This window comes from Physeter macrocephalus, chromosome 5 (assembly GCF_002837175.3).
Source record: "Physeter macrocephalus isolate SW-GA chromosome 5, ASM283717v5, whole genome shotgun sequence".
Taxonomy (NCBI): Eukaryota; Metazoa; Chordata; class Mammalia; order Artiodactyla; family Physeteridae; genus Physeter; species Physeter macrocephalus.
The window spans coordinates 95,202,484-95,224,405 of record NC_041218.1 but is presented as its reverse complement, the minus strand read 5'-3'; the positions used below and the strand labels follow the sequence as shown (position 1 = coordinate 95,224,405).

The 21,922-nt window shown below is 39.8% G+C and overlaps 1 protein-coding gene across 3 annotated transcripts in view; it reads left to right on the top strand.

Annotated features, from left to right (window-relative positions):
* Positions 1-21,922, top strand: part of VPS41 (VPS41 subunit of HOPS complex) — a 210,565-nt gene that overhangs the window by 8,889 nt on the left and 179,754 nt on the right. For all 3 annotated transcript variants that reach the window (XM_028490200.2, XM_028490199.2, XM_007127370.4), the window contains exon 2: positions 2,697-2,735. In XM_028490200.2, the coding sequence (XP_028346001.1) occupies positions 2,697-2,735 (39 nt within the window). The remainder of the gene's footprint in view (positions 1-2,696; positions 2,736-21,922) is intronic.

Here is a 21,922-nt window from a genome sequence, read left to right as displayed (position 1 = left end):
ACTCTGTATGACAGCCTCTAGGTCCATCCACCTCACTACAAATAACTCAATTTCATTTCTTTTTATGGCTGAGTAATGTTCCATCGTATATATGTGCCACATCTACTTTATCCATTCATCTGTCGATGGACACTTAGGTTGCTTCCATGTCCTGGCTATTGTAAATAGAGCTGCAGTGAGCATTGTGGTACGTGACTCTTTGAATTATGGTTTTCTCAGGGTATACGCCCAGTAGTGGGACTGCTGGGTCGTATGGTAGTTCTGTTTTTGAAACTAGCACAATTTTGTAACTTACACTTTCCTGATTTGAAGGTAGAGTCTTTGAAAGAGAGAATGTGAAGTTAAAAAAATGTTTGAAAATCATTGACTGCTTCTCGAGGTTCAGCCTTGCTTCTGGGATCCCTCGCTGGGGACATTCACTTCACGTCTTCCTGTTGCCTCTGTCTCTGGAGCATTAAGGAGGGGGGCTTGATGAATAAACGAAGCTAAGGAGTAACAGACCGGGCCAATTCCTGAAGGCACTCATGCATGGCTTTGGTAGCACTGTGGAAAGAAAGGTCATTTTTTCGAGGCCACAGCTAGGTCTGGAAGGTTCAGACTGGCGCTGAGGGTAAGTCTGAGAGTGTCCTGGAATAAAGCTTCTCTATTGATAAGCAGCAGCCCCAGGAGGCTCCTCTGAGAGGCTGGTTTTCTTGGAGGACTCGATTTCTGAGATTTGCATGCCTTGAGGTATCCGATTCCACCACTGCATGCTTTCCGGTGGGAACAGCAGTGTAATTTGATTTTGAGTTTTTGGATTGAAATTGCTGGTTGGGGGCCCGTTTTTGTTTTAATGACGCCTGTAAGTGGGACGTTTGCCCTTAAGCGCCACGTGCATATTTGAATGGATCTCAAATCAGGAAAAAATTTTTCCTTCGGTTTAATGTAACTTTTTGAAAAGAGTAGTCAAGTGTTCTTTGAGAGTTCTAGAGGTGGGAAATAATCTCGCTGTGGCTTATTGGCACAGTTGTCAAAGACTTGTTTAGCTAATGCTAATAACTTCATGTGCAGGCACTGTCGGGGATGTTAGAAGTCGTTTAAGTTCAACCTCAAAGCCTCTGCATTTTACCTCCGAGGGCATTAGGAAATTTCAAGATGCCACATGTAAAACATTTAGCATCAGGTGCGATATGTTATAGATGTTGAGTAAAGACATCAGGATAGTGACTATTAATATTAAGTGGAGTGTGTCCTTGTCCAAAATAGAAGGATCAGGATGGCAGATGCCGTAAAACCAGGAACTGGGGATGATTAGCGGAGGGGAGAAACAATTTAGAAGGGTCGGCCTGATACGTTTCATTAAGTATCTGGAGAACTGGCAAGTAGTAGAAGAACTGGATTTTTTTACGTGTCGTATTAGGGCGAAGAACAAAAATTACTGTGGATAGATTGTAGCTCCAAATTAATAAGGACTTTCTAATATTTAGATTACCACGAAACTAAAACAGGCTGCATTGGGATATAGAGGAGATTCTGATATTCATCATGGTTAATGATAGAACTGCAATCAAATTCTTAATTACACCTAACATTCATCCCTATTTCACAGGTGAACTTTGAGAGCAGGGACTGTATTGTCCACTAGGCTCTTCTGGAGGCAGCCTGCCACCTGCTAGGTTCTTACTGATTTTCAATGAATGAAATTAAAATATTTTCAAATGCCCGATTTGTGTTTATCCCGCAGTCCAGTTTGCACTGAGTAATATATGCATCCAACTTTCTTTAAGATGTTTATTTTTTTTGGTCTTGATGTATCTAAAATGTCCTTGCCCCATTTTTTTGGTTCTTTTTTTCTCTTTAATCTCGTGGATGGTTGTGAAATGCTTAGGTTCAGTGTCAGCGTATTAGTTGTAACCTTTTATTGCTATTGATATCTATAAGCACGTTAAGTAAATCTTCATTTTGCTGACCTCTTTGAGGATACGTGGCATCAGCAGATTCCCTTTGAGTGGACAGGTGAGAGATTAGCGGAATCAAGTCCATTTTTTTCCCCTTTTTGCTTTGTTTTCTCCAGAGCAGCAAGATTCATTGTCTAGCAAGAGGGGAACTGTGTTAAATGGCAGAATTTGTCTTCCAGTTAATGGTTTAAAGGGTGGATGTAAATTATACAGCTTGTTTGCACAGCGTCTGATAGGTACCACGCTAGGGGAATTCTGTTGTAAAAGCTGTTAAGCAAAACAATCATTTTGACTCAGCCAGATTCATAGCATAGTAATTAATAGCACAAGAGCTTTGCCATATAAAAATTGGCTTATAGATAATTTGAGATGGCAGTTGCCTCTTCTGAGATCAGTAAGACTGCTTTGCCAGACTGATTTCCATCTTTAGCAAAGGCAAAGCCTTCTGGGTCCTCCCATGAGGAATTCCTGGGGTCATTTGTTAACCTGCTGACCGGTCAAGGGAGGTCACTGGGAGTGGTGGATCCATGTGTCCCCAGAGGGACCATATCAGGGTACCCTGCAGGGTATGGAGAAGGTGTTGTAGGAGGCCTGCGAGGGTCAGACCATGTGGAGTTCTTTGAACTGGGGTTGCAAATTACCTCCCCAAAAGGGCAGATGGGTATTGGTGGTGGGGACATGATGACTTTTGTTCCTTGAAAATATTTTTTCTCCTTTTGTCATGTGTTCTGACCGTTTTCCCCCCTCTCTGCTTTGTAGGAAACCGAGTCTCTTGAAGAATCTACAGATGAGTCTGAGGTAAGGTGGGGATTCAGGAACCTGGGGATTTCTAGCTAAGCCAGCGTCTTGAGCTGGTCATGCCTTGCTACATGCAACATTCCCTGGAACTTGGCATGGTAAAGTAGGGCCATAGGTGATTAAACCTTGGGGAAGGACATGCCGGTCATCTTTAAAAATATTAAATAGATTGGCTTGAAAAATAAACAGGAAAAGGAGCACAAAGTTTTTTCCTCATTTTGAACAGTATTTTAACCTGAAGCGTGTTGGCAGTGGCGAAATTGATGCAAAGTTTTACAAACCGATCTTGACACTTAAAAACCTATTTTTAAAAATAGCCACTGTCGGGTCTGTAATACTTATTCTTTGTTTTTTCTTTTAATGAGTATGGCGTGCTCATTGGTATAGTTTCTGAATCATTGAAATGGTCATTTATTTCATAAAATTAAAAGGGAAGTAACTACCTTAAAAGCTGTTAGGGAGCTAAGTTGTATTAACGATTGAATTTAAGGAGAAAAAAGTAATATATAAAGGAGGGCTTTAAAAAATTTCTCAAGGCTATGCATAAAAAATAAGTTTACGCATAACACTGATTAATTAGTTTATTAGTTTTATAGATGGGCTAATAACAATAATTACTTTTTTCCTTTTAGTGTTTCCTTTGGCTCAGAGGAATATAAAAGTATTTATGATAACCTTTTGGAAATCCACACCAATGCGATATTTAATATAATCTATTACATTTGGATTGATGTTACAGTTATTATCGTTTTTGCTTTTGGCGGGGAAAGGGGGACTTATACATATTCTTCTAGAGAATATCTTACATATCATGCCATCATGCATTTGTAGTTTGGCTGTAGAGTTGTGGCTCCTAACATTTTCACTACTAAGGATCTCTGATACGGTCTTCAAAGCCCCTGGTAAGGTGTTACTGAATTTGCCTATAGATAGGGTATAATAGTTGTTAATTTTTAATGAAGCATTGAAAGCATTTCAGAGCAGCACCATTTTTATTTTTGGAAAGTTCTACTTAACTGAGAAGCCCATGTTCTCAGAATCACTGGTTCAGAATCCTGCAGTGTCAGAGCCCTGTCCAAGAATTTCATTTCAGAGATAAGGAAAATGTTGGCAGCCACCTACATCTAAATCTTTCCCCACATCCTTCAGATACTAAACGGATCCAGAAGGAAAGCAAGCAAAAGCACGCATAACCCCTGTCTCCAGCATAGTTCGGAAACAGGGAGTACTCTAAACTTCCAAATAAGTGGGGAAATAAATATCTGGAACCAGCAAAGAGCCAGCTCTGGATTGACTGGAGCTGAGGGTCAGATGGATGGGAATGAGGGGAGAGTAGCTGAGCCCCAGCGGTGGCAGAAAACAGAGGGAAATCATAAATCATGCCCCATCCCGAGTGGGGAGGTTGTGAGAACAGGTCTGAGACGGGTGGATCTGAGCACCGACTGTGCTGGAAATTTTTTTTTTTTTTTTTTTTTTTTTTTTACTTTTATTTGCATTTATTTTTTTTGCGGCATTTATTCCCAGGCCATAGGTTTTTGTTTCTTTAGTTTTTTCTGGGATATCTTTTTCTTCTGTGCAACCTCCGATCTGGTTTAGGAACAATCTGTTCTTTTTCAGTAAGTATCATCTCAGTGTGGCAGGGAGAGCTCATGTATGGGTTGATCTGACCTTGAGCTCTGGAAGTCCTTTGCCACATTGCGGGGAATTTGTTCACCTGGCTGTGCTCAATGACCAGAGAATCTACATCTAAGCCGTTAAGTTCAGCATTACTCTCTGCAGTTTTGAGCATGTACAGTAAAAATTCAGCACTGTTTTTGGGCCACCAACCCTGCGTCCAGCCCCACTGTTTGGCCTGGGCACACCTACCAACTCCACCCTTGTAAGGACAGAATGGCACACATTGGTTTTGTAAAGTAACATCCTTCAGATACTTGGTGGCTTTTGGATGTGCATATCCTTAATGGTCTGGGCAGTTTCACGAGTGTTCTTAAAGTGAACACAAAGATTGGAACCTCTTGCATGATTTTGTGGGGTTTTTCTGGGTCAGGTGGATAGTGAACCATTTTTAGAGGTCACCTCAGGCCGCTTACTGGAAAAGCAGGAATTTTAAAGAAAGGGGTTTGAAAATGCATGAAACACTGGCCGTACAGCATTGGGGTGGGACTACTTCTCGAGAGAAGGGGGAGGCATCCCCTGGAGGCCTGGTGGTGAAGGGAAAAGGAAAAAGCAGGGAAATTCAGGGTGCCCAGAAACAAGCAATATCATAGAGTCAGGAGATTTACCTATTCTTCTCTCCCCATCACCAAAAAAAAAGATGCCACTTATTAAAGAAAACGTCCTTCATTTACCAGTGTAACTAAGAAACCTAGTAAAATACCCCAATACCTCACCTCTCCATGGGAGCACCTGATGGTGCTGTCCAGGAAAATCTAAGACATTTTAAAATGATCTGAAACGGCAGGTAGCATCTGTATAAAACGACTATAGGAAAAAAACAAAGTGAGAATCAAAAATTTTCCAAGAGAATACCGACATAACACTCCATCATGAGTTGAATATCTTTAAACAAGCCTTTGCAGATGTGAAAAACTATCTTAAACCAGGAATTTAAAATCTCAGAACAGAAATGAATCAAGAAACTAGGAAGTGAAGGAATAAGAGTTGACCACACTCAGGAAAGCAATGGAAGGAAAAGATACATGAACATTGAGGAAACTGAGACCCAAAAAGGAACCTGACCGTCTAAGGTTGTAGCTGTTTCATGGGAGAAATGGGTTCAGATTCTAGTCCCCAGACTCTGGGCTCTTTTGGTCATTTTTGCCTTCCAGCCCTGGTGCCTTCTCAGGATGGTACCTCAGGTTCATATCTCAGCTGTGCTTCATACTTGCTGCGTGACCTTGGGCATAGCACTCAACCCTTGTATTCTTCAGTTTCCTCATATGAAAAATGGGAGTTACTGCTAACCTTGTATGGTGGCTGTGAGGATTAGAGAAGATTGATGTTTGCAAAGCATCTTATTTGGCATTTAGCACATGGGAAGCACTCCTTGAATATTAGTGATCCTCAACTTATATTTTAGCTGTGTGGTGCCAGTGGCTGATTTTACAGCCTGGTGCTTTAACCTGAGGTCTTGGAGAGACTCCCCACTGGCTCTGAAGGGGTTACCCTCCCAGAGATTACTGATTTTAGGGAGTTTACGGACAACCAGAATAGTCGGGCTGGTGGTAGAGCCGAGGTTAGGCTTTGTAGGTATAGTGAGTTGGCTTGCAGTCCAGTCTTTGGAGAAGTTTTTCTTAGATTTCTCAGTTTGAACCACTTTCCGCTTCTAGGGTTGGTATTGGTATTGAGACACCACTTGGTGGCCAAAGAATCTTTATTCTTCCTTTTCTTCCTCTATCTCTTCTTCCCATTAGGTATTGGGACTGTTAATTAAGCTTTCTCAGGGCAGGCATTTCCTTTATATACATATACCTCTTGTTTATTCAAATGCTCAGGCGATTTCTTTTCTTTCTTTTTTTTTTTTTTTTTTTTTTGCGTTACACTGGCCTCTCACTGTTGCGGCCTCTCCCGTTGCGGAGCACAGGCTCCGGACGCGCAGGCTCAGCGGCCATGGCTCACGGGCCCAGCCGCTCCGCGGCATGTGGGATCTTCCCGGACCTGGGCACGAACCCGCGTCCCCTGCATCGGCAGGCGGACTCTCAACCACTGCGCCACCAGGGAAGCCCGATTTCCATTTTTGTGGACAACAATACTCAAGTGTTTTCAACCACGTAATATAACAATTTATTTTTCTATCACTTTATGAAATGCTGCATTTCATATAAATTGGGCTTTCACGTTACAGGAAAACCATAGTGTTAGGTTATTCTGAAGTTCTTTTTTTAACTTTTCGTTAATATTTAATTTAAAAATTTTTAGTTGTGGTAAAATATACTAACATAAAATATACCATCTTAACCATTTTGAAGTATACAGTTCAGTATCATTAAGGATATTCACATTGTTGGCCAACCTGTTTCTGGAACTTTTCTTCACCAACACTTACTTTCCTTTTTGTTTTTTGATAGTAGCTATCCTGATGGTGTGAGGTGATATCTTACCGTGGTTTGATTTGCATTTCCCTAATAATTAGTGATGTTAAGCGTCTTTTCATATGCTCATTGGCCATTTGTGTATCTACAGAGATATATCTATTCAAGTCCTTTGCCCATTTTCTAATCGAGTTGTTTGCTTTTCTGTTGAGTTGAGGAGTTCTTTATATATTCTGGATATTTATAAATATCTACACCTTTATCAGGTGTAGATATGGATATCAGATAGATACCTGGATATTAACCCCTTATCAGATAGATACAGATACAACTCAACAACCTGTGGATAGGATGGATAGATAGATGGATAGCTAGCTAGCTAGATAGGTAAAGGTCTGTAGAGTTATAAGTGATTTACCTTTATCTTTATCTATGTATTATATATAAAGGAAAAAAGAATATATAAAGAATATATATTAATCTATGTGTATCCCTTTTTAGTTATATGAATTACAAATATTTTCTCCCATTCCATAGGTTACTTTTTCACTCTGTTGAGTGTATCTTTTGATATATAGAAGTTTTCACTTTTGATATAGTCCAGTTAATCTATTTTCACTTTTGTTTCCTGTGCTCTTAGTGTCATATCCAAGAAATCGTTGCCAAATCCAATGTTATGAAGCTTCTTGCTGTGTTTTCTTCAAAGTTCTTATTTCACTGTGTTTGAGAAAAGAACACAGAATGCTCAAAATTATCCATATGTTTTCCACTAATCTTGAAAACTGCAGCCAAAGGAAATGAATTTGACGTGTGGAGTATAATTAAAATAACGAAAGTGGTGTTTATGTCAGGATGTCAAACTTTAAGAATGTTAACTTGTTCTTTATACTTAAAGTAGAAATTCAAAACCAGATTACAACCAAGATAGTAAGTAATGTTATTTAATAATCTGCATAGTTAGGGGTCTTGTATTCATGTTAATACTTAATTATGGCAAATTTGGAGGATAACTGGCCCTCATGTCTAGGATTTTTTTGTTTTTAATATACAGTCTACTGTTTATTCCACCTTGAAATGGTGAGCCAGACTATTTCTTAGACGGTGTCTTGTAAAGCTTAACAAAGAAATATGCTGTCTTCGAAAGGATTTCATTCCCGTTTTGAAGCTCTAAGATGTTTTCAGTCTTCAGGGATGATGGCTGCTATCATGTAGGTGGTAGCAGAGTGCTCTGGGAATACAGAGGAGTGGATGTTTAGTCAGGAATGGCTTCGTTAGGAGTCTTCAAGAGCTATTATGGAGGATGAGTCTGGGCAGAGAGGCTGGGCAAGTCTCTGGGAAGGAGGGAATGTATGTGCCGAGGCCAAGTCATGAAAGCGCATGCACGTTCAGCCAACTGTGATGAGCGCTGTGTGGCCAGCATGAAGGAGGGAGTTGGGGAGACGAGGTTAGACAAGGAAACTAGGGTGCGGATGTGAAGCTCCTAATGTGTCGAACCTGGCAGTTTGGACTTGACCCTGTGGACACGGCGGCGGGCGGCAGAGGGGAGGCAGCCAAAACCTTGATTGTCAGGGGTGGGGATAGGGGCTGGTGACAGATGAACTTGCCTGAGAGAGCCATGGCAGGAAGTTTCCAGTGGAAGCCCCCATTAGAGATGGGGTATAGGGGCCTGGGCTAAGCAGTAGCAGAAGGCAGAGAGGAAATACTTCTCAAGTTCAGTGAACAGGAAGTATAGGCTGGTATGTGAGAGATGCGCTAGATGGGTGGGGGTGTGTGGTCCAAGAAGATTTCCGCAGTATCTAGTGCTGCTGTACGGTGAGAAACAGAGTAAACCCCATGATTAGGCAGTTAAAGGCAAAAGACATTCTCAGCCTAAAATTTGATACCTCTGTATTCAATTCTTTTTCCTCAAAGGTGGTACTTTTTAATTCATTGGTGACTCCTTTTATTAATGGCTTTGTTCTGGCTGAAACAAGCAATAAACTTGTACACACACACACAAGTGAGCAAGCTAATATCTGGGATTTTATTTTTAAAATCCTACAAGTTACTGCTTATAGAGGAAGGTTCTGAGCTCTCTTTGGAGCAAAGATGGTATCGTAGGGTGAGCACAGTATTGGGCATCTGTTTGGATAATGAGGCTTATTACAGAAACAAGCACGTTCAATGTAGGAAACAGTGATTACGTGTATTAATCGGCCCTATGACTTGGCCATGATTACCGCTTCTGTTTTACAGATGAAGAAACAGACAAGCGTGTTCAGTTAGCTTGCCCAGGGTCACCTGGCTTGTAAATCGACTAGAACCCAGCAGTCTGACTGCAAGTTCTGGTCTTCTCACCTCAGTTACGCTACCTTCAACTTCACCTTGACCTCTGTAATTTTATGCCAGACTCTTCCTCTATGCACTTTTATAGAATTAGACAGGCCTTAAAAAAAAAACCTTCCTTAGAACTTCTGCCTATGTATAAAATGATATTTTGGGTGATGTTACAGAGTTTGGCTTATTCAACTAGTAGGATAAGACATCAATTTTAGAATCTTTGAACTGGCTTTCTGTTCTGGAGAAGAGAGGATTGTCTAGCTAACGTATATATGACATTAATAATCTAATAAAATTCCTGTTTTGTCATAAGATAAATGATGTTATTTATTTACAAAATAATTAAAACATATTTATAAATAATTATAAACATACATATAACATACTTATTTGTAAAATAATGTTAGTTATAAGTTATATCCCCTTTGAAAAGTACATTCATCTCTGTGTGCAGAAATTTAGCCGCAAGAATGTGCATTACAACTTTGTTTTATTATAAAAATTTGGGAACAGGCTAAATATCTAGAAATAAGGAATTGCATTATCTTTTTAATTTAAAAAAGCTTTTTACAAAAATGCAGTTTAGAGGTGGGGGTGATTGGCAAACTCTTTTTGTAAATGTTTGGATAGTAAGTACTTAAAGCTTTGCAATCAAAGAGGCAATTCTGAGGATATTATGAAGGTATGTAACCATATAAACATGTAAAAACCCTTCTTTGTGGGTTGCACAAAAACAGGCATCTGGCTGGATTTGGCTGTGGGCTGTAGTTTGCTTATTCCTCCCATCCAAGTACTAACCAGGCCCGACCCTGCTTAGCTTCCGAGATCAGACGAGATCGGGCGCGTTCAGGGTGGTATGGCCGCAGACAGTTTGCTTATTCCTGATTTAGAGTACAATCCATTTTCTCTTCACCCTCCAAAGTCCACATATGATCGTAGAAAGAAAGACTACAAGGCCATAATATCACTGGGTCATGTGACTCTTATTTAGCATAATCTGCCTTCATTTTTCTAAATTTTTCATAACATATGCATTACTTATATACTTAGCAAAACAATACAATTATTACTTTTAAACAAAACTTGTTAATGTCTGTACATATTACAGAACTTTTGGGTTGCAAAGCTGTGGAACCCAAAATAAAACTGCATGTCCTTCCTTCCCTACCTCAAACTCAAACAGGGAGTTAGGGAAAAAGTTTGGTTTATTTCTTGCCCTCTTTATTTTATCCAAGATTTTATATAAAACCAAAATTGTTTTTACTCTAATAAGCATTTTTTCTTGAGTTTTTTAAAAGTTTTAAATTTTTAGATAATCGTAGATTCACATGCCATTGTAAGAAATAATAGAGAGTTTCTTTATACCCGTCATCTAGTTCCCAAAGGGTAACATCTTGGGTAACTCTAGTACGTCACAACCAGGACATATGATATGTGATGGATATTGATGCAATCTACAGACCAGACCTTATTCAGATTCCATTAGTTTTATATGCATTCATTTGTGTGTGTGTGTGTGTGTGTGTGTGTGTGTTTGATTCTGTACACTTTTATCACATGTGAAGATTCCTGTGACCACCAGTGCTGTCAAGATACAGAACAGTTTCATCACAAGATGAAAAATAAGTTCCCTTTTAAGTCACAGCCACTCCCTCCCCTTCCTCCACCACCTGGCAACCACTATTCTGTTCTCCATCTCTATACATTTGTCATTTCAAATGTATTATATGGATGGAACTGTACCGTGTGTTTACCTTTTGAGATTGACTTTTTCCTACTCTGCTACTCTTTTCATTGGCTTGGTTAGACCATTCACATGTAAGGGAATTATTGACATATCAGAGTTTCAGTCTGCTGGGTTTTTTTGGTTTGTGTTCTCTGTTTTTCAGTTCTCTTCTTTCTCTTTTCTTCCCTTTCTGTGAGTTGCTTGAACATTTTTCTGAGGTTCCATATTGATTGATTTATAGTGGTTTTGAGTACATTACTTTGTATGGTTTTCTTAATGGTTGCTCTAGGTGTTAAAATATGCATACAAAACTGGTCACAGTCTACTGGTATCCAGGACATTTTACTACTTCTAGTCACATATAGAAAACTTACTTTTATGTCCCTTTACCCTTCCCATTTTTTAAATACAGTTGTCTTAAATATTTACTTTTTTCATTGAGCACCACATCAGTTCGTATTAAACTTTTTAATTCAACTATCAAATATGATTTAAGAAACTCATGAAAAGAGGGATAATCTGCTATGTTTACCCCATTATCACCCATTTTTATGTTCTTTTTAAAGTTCTAAGCCTTCTTCAGTTTTCTTCTATCTTCTCTTCCTTCCTGTTTAGAAAAATTCCTTTAGCCTATTCTTTAGGGATAGATTTGCAAGCCACAAATCCTTAGTTTTTCTTCATCTGAGAATGTCTTTATTTCCCTTTCATTCTTAAGGGATATTTTTACCAGATATAGTGTTTGTGGTTGACAGTTCTTTTCTTTTAGAACTTGAGAAATTATGTGCCACTTCCTTCTGGCCTCTGTCATTTCAAATGAGAAATCTGTTGTCATTTGAATTGGTACTCTCCCATAAGTAATGTGTCATGTTTCCCTGGCTGCTTGCAAGATTTTTTTTTACTTTAGTTTTTAGAATTTTAATTAGGATGTCTCTTGGAGTGGTTTTCTTTGATTTCTCTTCTTTGGAATTCGTTTAGCTAATTGAATCTGTAGGTTTATGTCCTTCACCAAATTTGGACAATTTTCAGCCATCATTTCTTCGAATATTCTCAGTTCCTCTATCTTCTCCTTCTGGGACTTTGATAATGTGAATATTAGCCCTTTTGTTATTGTTCCACAGGTCCCTGAGATGGTTCATTTTCTTCAGTCTATTTTCTCTTTGTTGTTCAGATTGGGTAAATTCCATTGATAGATCCCTAAGTTCATTGGTTTTGTCCTTGTCATCTCTACTGTTGAGCCCAACCAGTGATTTATTTCTTTGGGGTATTGTATTTTCCAATTCTAAAGTTTCCATTTTTTAAATGACTCATTTCTTTGCTGAAATATTCTATTGTTCCATTTGTTTCAGGAGAATTTATAATTGCTTGTTGAAGCACTTTTATGATGGCTGCTTTAAAATCCTTGCCAGATAATTCCAACATCTGATTCATTTTGTTCTTATAATATACATTTTCATGGAAGACAATATTTAGATCAGGAAGAATTATCAGTTACTTCCATTTTATCAGGTTCACTTTTTTCCATGTGTTGTGCTCATTGCTTTACATGGATTATTTCATTTAATATGGACCACAGTCCTTTTAAGTACTATGTTAGGCAGGATGCTGCAGTAATAAACAGTTCCAAAATTGTAGTGGTTTGACATAGCAGAGATTTATTTCTGAGCAGAATCAGTGACACAGGGAGAGGAAATTGAGGCAAAAACAATATAGAAATATCATCATCTTCCATAAGGCCTTTCCTATTTGTGGACCAGGTACAATGTGCTGTGGAAAACTTTCATAGAGCTGGAAACTGAAGCAGTTCTCCTTCATAGAGATATGTATTTTTTTAAAATGCTGTTTTGAATAGGTTCTCAGTGTACTGTTTATTTAGAAGTATATGCCACCTTTGTAGAGGAGTTTCGTGGGTTATACAAAGAACTTTGCAGTAGAAGCATCAAATTGTTACCCTAACCTTTCAAGATTAAACTTGCACAGCAAAGAGGAGAATAACAAGGGGAAAGCCATCAGGCTAAAGAGGGTTGGCAAGGAAAGAGAAGAGCACCGAACGGAAACTAGTATGTAGTGAAGTCTGCTTTCTACCAGGTAAGGGTTCCAGTGACCTTTAGTTATTCATGAATGCTGCTGAATAGATAAATGAAGGCTTATTCTGCCTATGGTGTGTTCCTTTGAATTGCATGTGAATTACATGACCTGTGCCTGGGCCATGGCATGTAATAACAGAGGGTTAGTTACTGTCACTTCTATCTTTATAATTTTTGTTACCATTATTTATAAACATGTCTCCTAAGTGATGTCCATTCAGACCTGGCTTAGTTCTTGCAAATATCACAATTAGGTCTTGAATATGTTAGATATATTAATTTTACTAAACCAAGAAGACTGACAAATAGCTGAACCTATTTAAAACAAACCTATACACAGTTTAGGTTGAATGAGGAATTAATTTTAAAATGTACCTTCTCGGTGTATCTGCCACAAGGAGAATTCTTTTTCAGTTTTGTTAAAATGAAAACCAGTCATTGTGAGAAATCAGGAGATAGGTTTTTTAAATCAGAAAATGCATCACAGAAAAATAATTAATTTATTTTACCTGGTAGGTAGAACATTGTGAATCATTTATTGAAACTTCAATTGGTTCTTTATATCTATTAATTTTAATAAACAAATTTATAGCAACTGGTAACTAAAATGGTAATGTACCTTGTTATGAAATTGATTGGTGAGAGGAAGGGAGCATGGGGTTATAATATTGTATCCTTCCAAATAGCCCTTGGATTAAAATTTTGCTTTTTCATTTAATGAGCTATTAATATTAACAGGTTCTGCTGCTTATTGCAACATTCAGGCAAGGGTAAACATCCTCTGTGAAGCATGTATTATAAAAGTGATATATTTGGAAACTTAGTAGAAGCTTTCCGGATGCAAGATTTGTGAAACTGTATTTCTGCTGCTGGTTCGAGATTGAGAAGATGAACATGACTTTTTCTGGTATGACATATATTTGAACAGAATTTACAATTTCACTAGGAGAAATTTATAATTTACATAGGAGGAAAATTATTTTAGACAGCCCAAGGTGGGCTGATTGTTTTATTTATACAACAAATATTTATTGGATGCTATTATGTTTTGGGTGCGAGGATACACCAACATTTGATAAAGGAGGCAGACAGTAAACAAAAACATATATCGGGCGGTAATACATGTTATGGATAAAAGTAAAATAACACTGGGTAAGAGGACTGTGGAATGCGCTGAGGGATGCTCTTTTATCCTGAACAGTAGGGGAGGGCTCTCTAATAAGATGACATATAAGTAAATATCCAGGGGAAAGATCTCATAGGTGAAAGGAAGAGCAAATACAGTACCTTCAGCTGGGGTCCTGCTAGATGTCTTCGAGGATACGAGCAGGGCTGTAGCAGAGTAATAGGAAATCATGTCTGAGAAGTAATGAGTGGTCAAGAACTAGAGCCTGTAAGTCAGCTTATGGACTTTGGTATTTACCGTGCGTAAGACGGGAGGCCATTGGAGGATCACTGTTTGGTAAGATCCCTTTGGATGACGTTTGAAAAAAGTCGGGGAGGTGGTGGCAAGTAGGAAGCAGTGAGACCAGTTAGGAGGCTTGGGCAAAACTCTGGCTAGAGGTGATGAAGATTTGGGGCATTTTTTGAAGTAGAGCCAATGTATTTCTTGACTAGGAGGTAGACGTGTAAGTGAAAGAGAGGAATCAAGGATGAGCAACTAGGATGATGGAGTATGTTAATTGAGATAGGGGAAGACTCTAGCTAGCGCTGGTTTTGGTACTCAGGGTGAGTTGCTGGTGATGGTGGTAGTTGGGCAGGGTGGGTAAATCAGAAATTCCATTTGGGATATCTTAAGTTGGAGATGTCAATTAGCCATCCAGGTGGAAAAGTCAAGTCGGTAGTTGGATAAAAAAGACCGGTGCAGGTCTGGACTGAAGATAAGAATTTGTGAATCAGCATTTGGATGGTGTTTAAAGCCATGAAACTGGATGAGATCATTTAGGGCGTGAGGACAGATACATAAGAAGCCTGATGTCTGGACCAAGGCGTACTCCAACGTTTTAGAGGTCTGGTAGATGAAGAGAAATCTTCAAAGGGGAGTGAGAAGGAGTAACCAGTGAAGTAGGAAGAGAACCACTAGAAAGCAGTGACCCAGAGGCCAAGGGAGGAACGCATCTCAGGAGGAAGAGCATGGTCAGTTATACCAAATACTGCTGGGAGGAGGAATAAGATGAGGTCTAGAGCTTCACCCTTGGATCTGTAATGAGGCCGTTGGTGTGCCCCTTACAAGAGCAGTCGTGGTGGCTCATAGTGGTGGAGTTGGTGGTGGGACCTGACTGGAATGGGCTCAGGGGAGATTGGGTTGGCAAAATGTCTCAGATGCTTGCAGAAATTCTTGTACTGTGTATTACAAGATGTTGACGTCTAGAATGCTCATAAGGGACGCAGTTATTTAGTGACTGTTAAAGGCGATGATAGTTATTTAGCACTTTGTCATTAAAACGTATTCAGTAAGCATGCTACTGCTGTTTTGTAATTTTTGTCCAGTTCTATGCCAGGTACTTTCAAGAAGTCAGGGACCCTGTCACCAGGTTCTCACTAGCAGAGCTACTTGTGAGTGAACAAATGAATTACTCTTCACAACAATTACAGGAAGCTGGCATTGTATGTTTATCGGTGAAACAAAGGGACCTTTGAGAGGTCCCTTTGTCAAAAACATGCACCAGGGACCACCCCTGGCCTCCTGACTCAAGCTGAGAACAGTTTTATCCCACCCTGTGTCCTCAAAAGGATCATGATTTAATTTAGGGGCAAGCAATGAGAACTCTTTTAGTTTGGGGTTCAGCTTGGGGAATCCAGCTCCATAGCTCACCGTCATTTTTATCCTCTCTGATTGATATACTATTCTCAATAATAGGCAGATAGGTAGAATAATGGTCCCCCATGGATGTCTTCATCCTGATCCCTGGAAGCTGTGAATATGTTGTGTGACACGGAAAAGGAAATTAAGGTTGCAGATGGAATTAAGGTTGCTAATCAGCTGACTTTAAGATAGGGAGGTTATCCTGGATTATCCAGGTGGGACCAGTGTAGTCACAAGTCACAGTGTAGTCTTTACAGGTGGAAGGCGGAGGTTGAGAAGGTCAGAGTAATGTGATGTGAGAAAGGACTCGACCTGCTCTTGCTGGCTTTGTAGGTGGCGGAGGGAGGAGGGGACCCACAGCCAAGGAATACACGTGGCCTCTAGAAGCTGGAAAGGACAAGGAACCAGATTCTCCCCTAGAGCCTCCAGAAGAAGGCAGCTTGCTACCATCTTGATTTTAGCCCAGTGGCATCTGTATTGGATTGTAAAATAACAAATTTGTGTTGTTTCAAGCCAGTGAGTTTATGGTGATTTGTTACAGCAGCGATAGCAAACTAATACAGTAAATAATGTGATTGTACAATCTTGGTCCCTTAGCACTTTTCATTAGTCTTTATTCTTAGGGTTTTAGGAGTAAAATACATCCAGCAAAGGAGAACATACAGAAAATAGTTGTAACAAAATTGCTAATACTGGGAGCTATATTTATAAAAACTTATGTGTGCTTTTCTGATAATTGCTCAAGAATGTTGTTTAAATGGTCATTCTACTTAACAATTACGGCCCAATACTACCCTGTCAAGGTTTTAAGGCAGTTTTTTCTCTGCAGACTCCAGAAATGCTATAACAAATCTAAATAACACATAGGTTTCTTTTCATCCATGAGCTATTTCAGTTTGAGTACAACCATTTTTTTTTTTTCATTTTTTTTTTTTTTGGCCGCATTGGTTCTTTGTTGCTGAGCACGGGCTTTCTCTAGTTGCGGCAAGCGGGGAGATTCTCTTCATTGCAGTGCACAGGCTTCTCATTGTGGAGGGTTCTCTTGTTGCGGAGCACGGCTGTAGGCATGCGGGCTTCAGTAGTTGTGGCACACGGGCTTAGTTGCTTCGCGGCATGTGGGATCTTCCCGGACCAGGGATCAAACCCGTGTCCCCTGCATTGGCAGGCGGATTCTTAACCACTGCACCACCAGGGAAATCCCACCGTTTTTAAATATAGTGATTCACAGGCATCCGTGTAATCATAATTCTTTACTTTAGAATGTGACTCTCTTCTCCAAATACCTCAGTGGATTAAATAAATCTCTCAAAATAGTATCGAAGAGATGGGAGTGGGGAAACCTCCGATAAAGCTTAAGATTTTAGTCTGTTTTCATCATTTCCATCAGTGGTTGGGCATTTTTGAGATACTTGGCCTGTGATGGGCTACTTGTGGTCAAGCATCCAGGAGAGACTATTGGCTTAATAAGAACGGGACTGTAGCATTTCCTTTAACTTCCTTAATAACAAGATTCACATTTAGATATGTTTGAAAACATTTTTGAAATGATGTGACGAACTCAAAAGTAATATATCTTCATATTTTGTAAGTAGTATAAAACAAAGAGGGAATTAGATTAGAAATAATTATGTTTGCTCAATTTTATGTCTGGAAATAAACTCCAAAGGGAGGATATGAATTACACCGTTTAAACTTGGGGGCTGTAATACAAATAATGGTAATATTTTTAGTAATTGACATTTACTGGATACTTAGCTGATGCTGTGCTTTGTGCTTTACATACATTTATTACATTTAATTCTCACAACAATCCTATAAGATACATATTATCATCCTCCTTTCACAAAAGATGAGGTAACTGAGGTTTTAGGTAACTTGTCCAGTGTATGAGGACTGTGTATGGTAGAACTGGCATAAGAAAACTTTATTTTAGCTTATTTTGTGACTGCCCACTTGATTTTGAATTCCAGTAGGGTTTTGAATAACTTTCTCTCCTTTCTTCCCCTGTCCTTTGTTAACAAATGACATTAGTGAACTTTACCAAGATTTTTTTTAATTAAAAAAAATTTATTTTATTTTTTTGGCTGCGTTGGGTCTTTGTTGCTGTGCACGGGCTTTCTCTAGTTGCGGCGAGCGGGGGCTACTCTTCGTTGCAGTGCACGGGCTTCTCATTGCGGTGGCTTCTCTTGTTAGGCGCGTGGGCCTCAGTAGGCATGGCAGGCGGGCCCAGTAGTTGTGGCACACGGGCTTAGTGGCTCCGCGACATGTGGGATCTTCCCGGACCAGGGATCGAACCCGTGTCCCCTGCATTAGCAGGCGGATTCTTAACCACTGAGCCACCAGGGAAGCCCTTTACCAAGATTTTTTGATCATTCTTATTTCTCATATCTCTTACAGCATCTCCTAGATTTTTGCTTTCTATTTGGATATGTCCTCGAAAAATATGTTTCAGTGTGGGAGTTTCTGAGAGTCTTCTGAGCCTTTGTAAAGTGCCCTTCAGGTAAATCTACAGGGAAGCAGCCCTGGGAGGAGGTAATCTCCACTTGGTGGTGAAGGCTAGAAGACAGAGGAGTGAATGCAGGTCAGTCCTCACCCCTGCAAGGGCTTGGCTGTTCCTGCTGATTTCTGTAGTGAATGGAGCAGCAAAGCCTCCAAGTTAGGCATTGTGGGGGAGAGGTAAGCATCAGGTCTAAACAGCTCCCCCTTCTAGGTGATTTCACTTGCTTCCATGGTTTCTCACTCAGGGATATTATTCTGGAATCCCTCCTTCCTATCATTTTTATACAATTTTCAGGGTTGATTTGGGGGAAGCGGGCCAGCAGCCCAGGCCAGCTCTCTCTTGCTTGGCAAGAGCTGTGTATTAGTCAGGGTTCAGTAGAGAAACGGAACCAATGAGCTCTGTTTAGGACCAACAGGAGCTGAGAGGGAGGGAGGGGGGATGGGGGAAGAGAGGAAGAGATTAGAGAGAGGATCTGAGAGAGATCCGGTAGGATCTAGAAGAGAGAGAAAGGTTTGTTATAAGGTACTGGCTCATGTGATCATGGAGCTGGCAAGTCCCAAGACCTTCAGGGTGAGTCGGTAAGCTGGAGACCCAGAAGGAGCTGATGTTTCAGTTCAAATCCTAAGACAGGAAAGAAGTCACCCACTTGCAAGACAGTTAGGCAGGAAGAACTCGTTCACTCGGCGGGAGGGTATATTTGGCCTTCAACTGATTTGGTGAGGCCCACCCACCTGGGGGAAGGCAATCTACTTTACTCAGTCTACCAATTTAGATGTTATTCCCCTCCAAAAACACATCACAGAAACACCCAGGATGATGATTTGCTGAACATCTGGGCACTCCATGGCCCAGTCAAGTTGACACAAAATTCATCATTATAAACTGTGTTTTGTTTTTTCCATACGTCTTCAACTACCATACCAACAATGCTACATTTATTGTTTTTCATCTTCTTGTCTTTCACCTTGGCTAAAATTTCTAAATCAGTTTTGAAAAATAAAGTGATATTAGATCTCTATTTACTGAAAGTTTTTTTTTTTTTAATCAGAAATGAGTGTTTAATTTTATAAATGCTGTTTCTGTATCTGTCAGTGTGGGCTGATGGGGCTTTTACTTTGACCTATCAAGTGATGAAATCAGATTTCTTTATAGCCAGTCTTTGCAGTTCTGCAATATTTGATGGATTTGATCACCAAGCTTTCTATTAATATATGCAGAGTTTGCTTTGTGATATTCTGTTTTGAATTTTTACATTTACATTCTTGCATCAGATAACTGAACTCTGTTTTTTTCTTTTTTTCCTTTGATGTATTCTTTGGGAGTTTTATTACAGTTATGCTCTCTTTTCAAAATGAGTTAGGAAGTGTTTATTTCACTGTCATGGGATAGTTTAAATAACTTAGGAATTTTCTATGAGGGTTTTTTTTTTTTTTTTTTGTGGTACGCGGGCCTCTCACTGTTGTGGCCTCTCCCGTTGACGCGCAGGCCCAGCGGCCATGGCTCACGGGCCCAGCCGCCCCGCGGCATGTGGGATCTTCCCGGACCGGGGCACGAACCCGCGTCCCCTGCATCGGCAGGCGGACTCTCAACCACTGCGCCACCAGGGAAGCCCCTCTATGAGGGTTTTTAATAGAACTTGCTGCTAAAACAGTCTAGGCTAGGCACCTTTCTGCAGGAGATGGGTAGTGCTTCGATGATTTTTATTTTGTCAGCGTGTACAGTGGTTATCTTATTCTGTTTGTCTTTAAAAAGTGCTAACCCTTGGACTTATTAATTATTCCATATTCTGGTTTATTAATGCATTTTTTCTTTTACCTTTATTAGTGTTCTCCGGTTCCCTGCAATACCCACCTTCCTTATGCCAGTGTTTTCTCGGTTCTGCAGTGCTTACAGCTGGAACTCCCAGCCTGTCAGTAATGCACTCCCCAGGTGTTAGGGACTTCTAGTCTCTGCCCATAGGAGGGTGATGTAAGCAGATGGTGGCTAGGGTTGAAAGTGTAGAGAGACAGTGGGCAGAAGCTGTAGATAGTCACCTCCTTCTGGAGAAAAACAATCCCTAATGGGTGGGGTGGGTGTCCGCTCTGTCGAGTGGGGCAGGCTCTGAGTCATGGGCATGGAGCATTGGTGGGAGAGCCAAAAGCATGTTTCTACATTTTGTGCAGGTGGGTTACTTTTTCATTAACCAAATTAAGATGTGTCATGAGTTCATGTTCAACATACGTATCAGTTTCTCCTTGACGTTGGTAATGGTTTATCTTAATTTTTATTGCTGTGCGGGGGTTTTGTCTGTATCTGTTTCTTCATGGAAATTATTGAGAAGCTGTCAGAGGCTTTGGTGGGACTAGCTAGCCAGGTGCTTCTTTGCACCTGGAATAGGGAATGAGCAATTGAAAGATGCTCAAGAGGTATTTAATCTCATCACAAACAAAATACTCTCAAGAACTGTGATGCTTTACTTTTTAATATAACAGTAAACATAGAAATTAAAAATAAATGTAAATTTGTCATGAACATTGAGTTTGCGGGACCTCTATTGCTACTAGTACTGTTTGCGGCTCTTTGCCTTTGTTTGGTATCTCCACCTCCCTATCCCCTCCCCTCCCCATGTCTGTAAAATAACAGATAATTTAGTTGCTCTCTGAGGTTCCTTTTGGCTGCTATTCTATGATTTGGATTTTCCTGTGTGGAAATCTAAATGAGAATGTCTCAGAAAAGCTTCTTACTAAACTCGGTCTGCCGTTAACGACGTCCTTGTGTTTTCACTGATCTTTATTAGGTACCCACAGTTTTGTTAGGTGAAGTTCAGAACAGTGAAAAGGCATAAACCCTGCTTCTGAGGATCTTGTGATCACCAAGGGATATTGGAAAGAAAGGAAAAGAGGGTTTTGTTGGCTTTAGTGGCGGAAATTGTCCACCTGAATGGCATATCTTGAAGATTGGTCAGGTTGTTCCATATGGCTGGAAGGAAATGAAAAGCTTATTTGCTTTTCTCATTTTTCCCCCTTCCCTATATTCTTAGCACTTTCCCAATATAAAATAAATGATGGGAGTTGATGCTGTTTATGGTATGTGGCTTAGGGCATGGAAACCTTCACCTAATTTTTTTCCTCCTTGAATTGAACATGAAATTCTGATACTACAGAGCAAAGGAGAGATCAAGGTTTATGAAGACTGCATATCTTGTGAATCTTAAGTAGAGCTCCTCAATTATTAGAGGCTCAACTTTTTCTCACTTTCCTAGTCAAAGTGTTAAACAGGAAGGAGAGCAGCTTTAAGAGATAAGAATCTTAGTTCAGTAGATACAAAGTTTTGAAGAGGATGTTGAACAGTGGTTTTAAAAATATATAAATATAATAATTCTATAATAAATATAATGCATGTTGATTTTAGCAAGTTTAGAAAATATTGGCAGTAGCTCCCAGTAATGATTTTTATTTGCCATCTTCTGTAATGGTTACAGCAACCCTGTGATGGGAGTCCTGTTATCCTTCTCCTTCTACAGATGAAGAAACCGAAGCTTAGGGAGGTTACTATTGATATTTTGGTGTTTATTCTTCTCATTTTCCCCCCACATGTGTATATGAATTTCTTCAATAACATTTGGATCATGCAAAGCAGGTTTTTATGACCTACTTGTTCACCTAATAAGATGTTTTGAGAACTTTTCCCTTCCTTATTAAATCATCTTTGAAAACAGATTTTAGGGTCTGTGTCATATTTA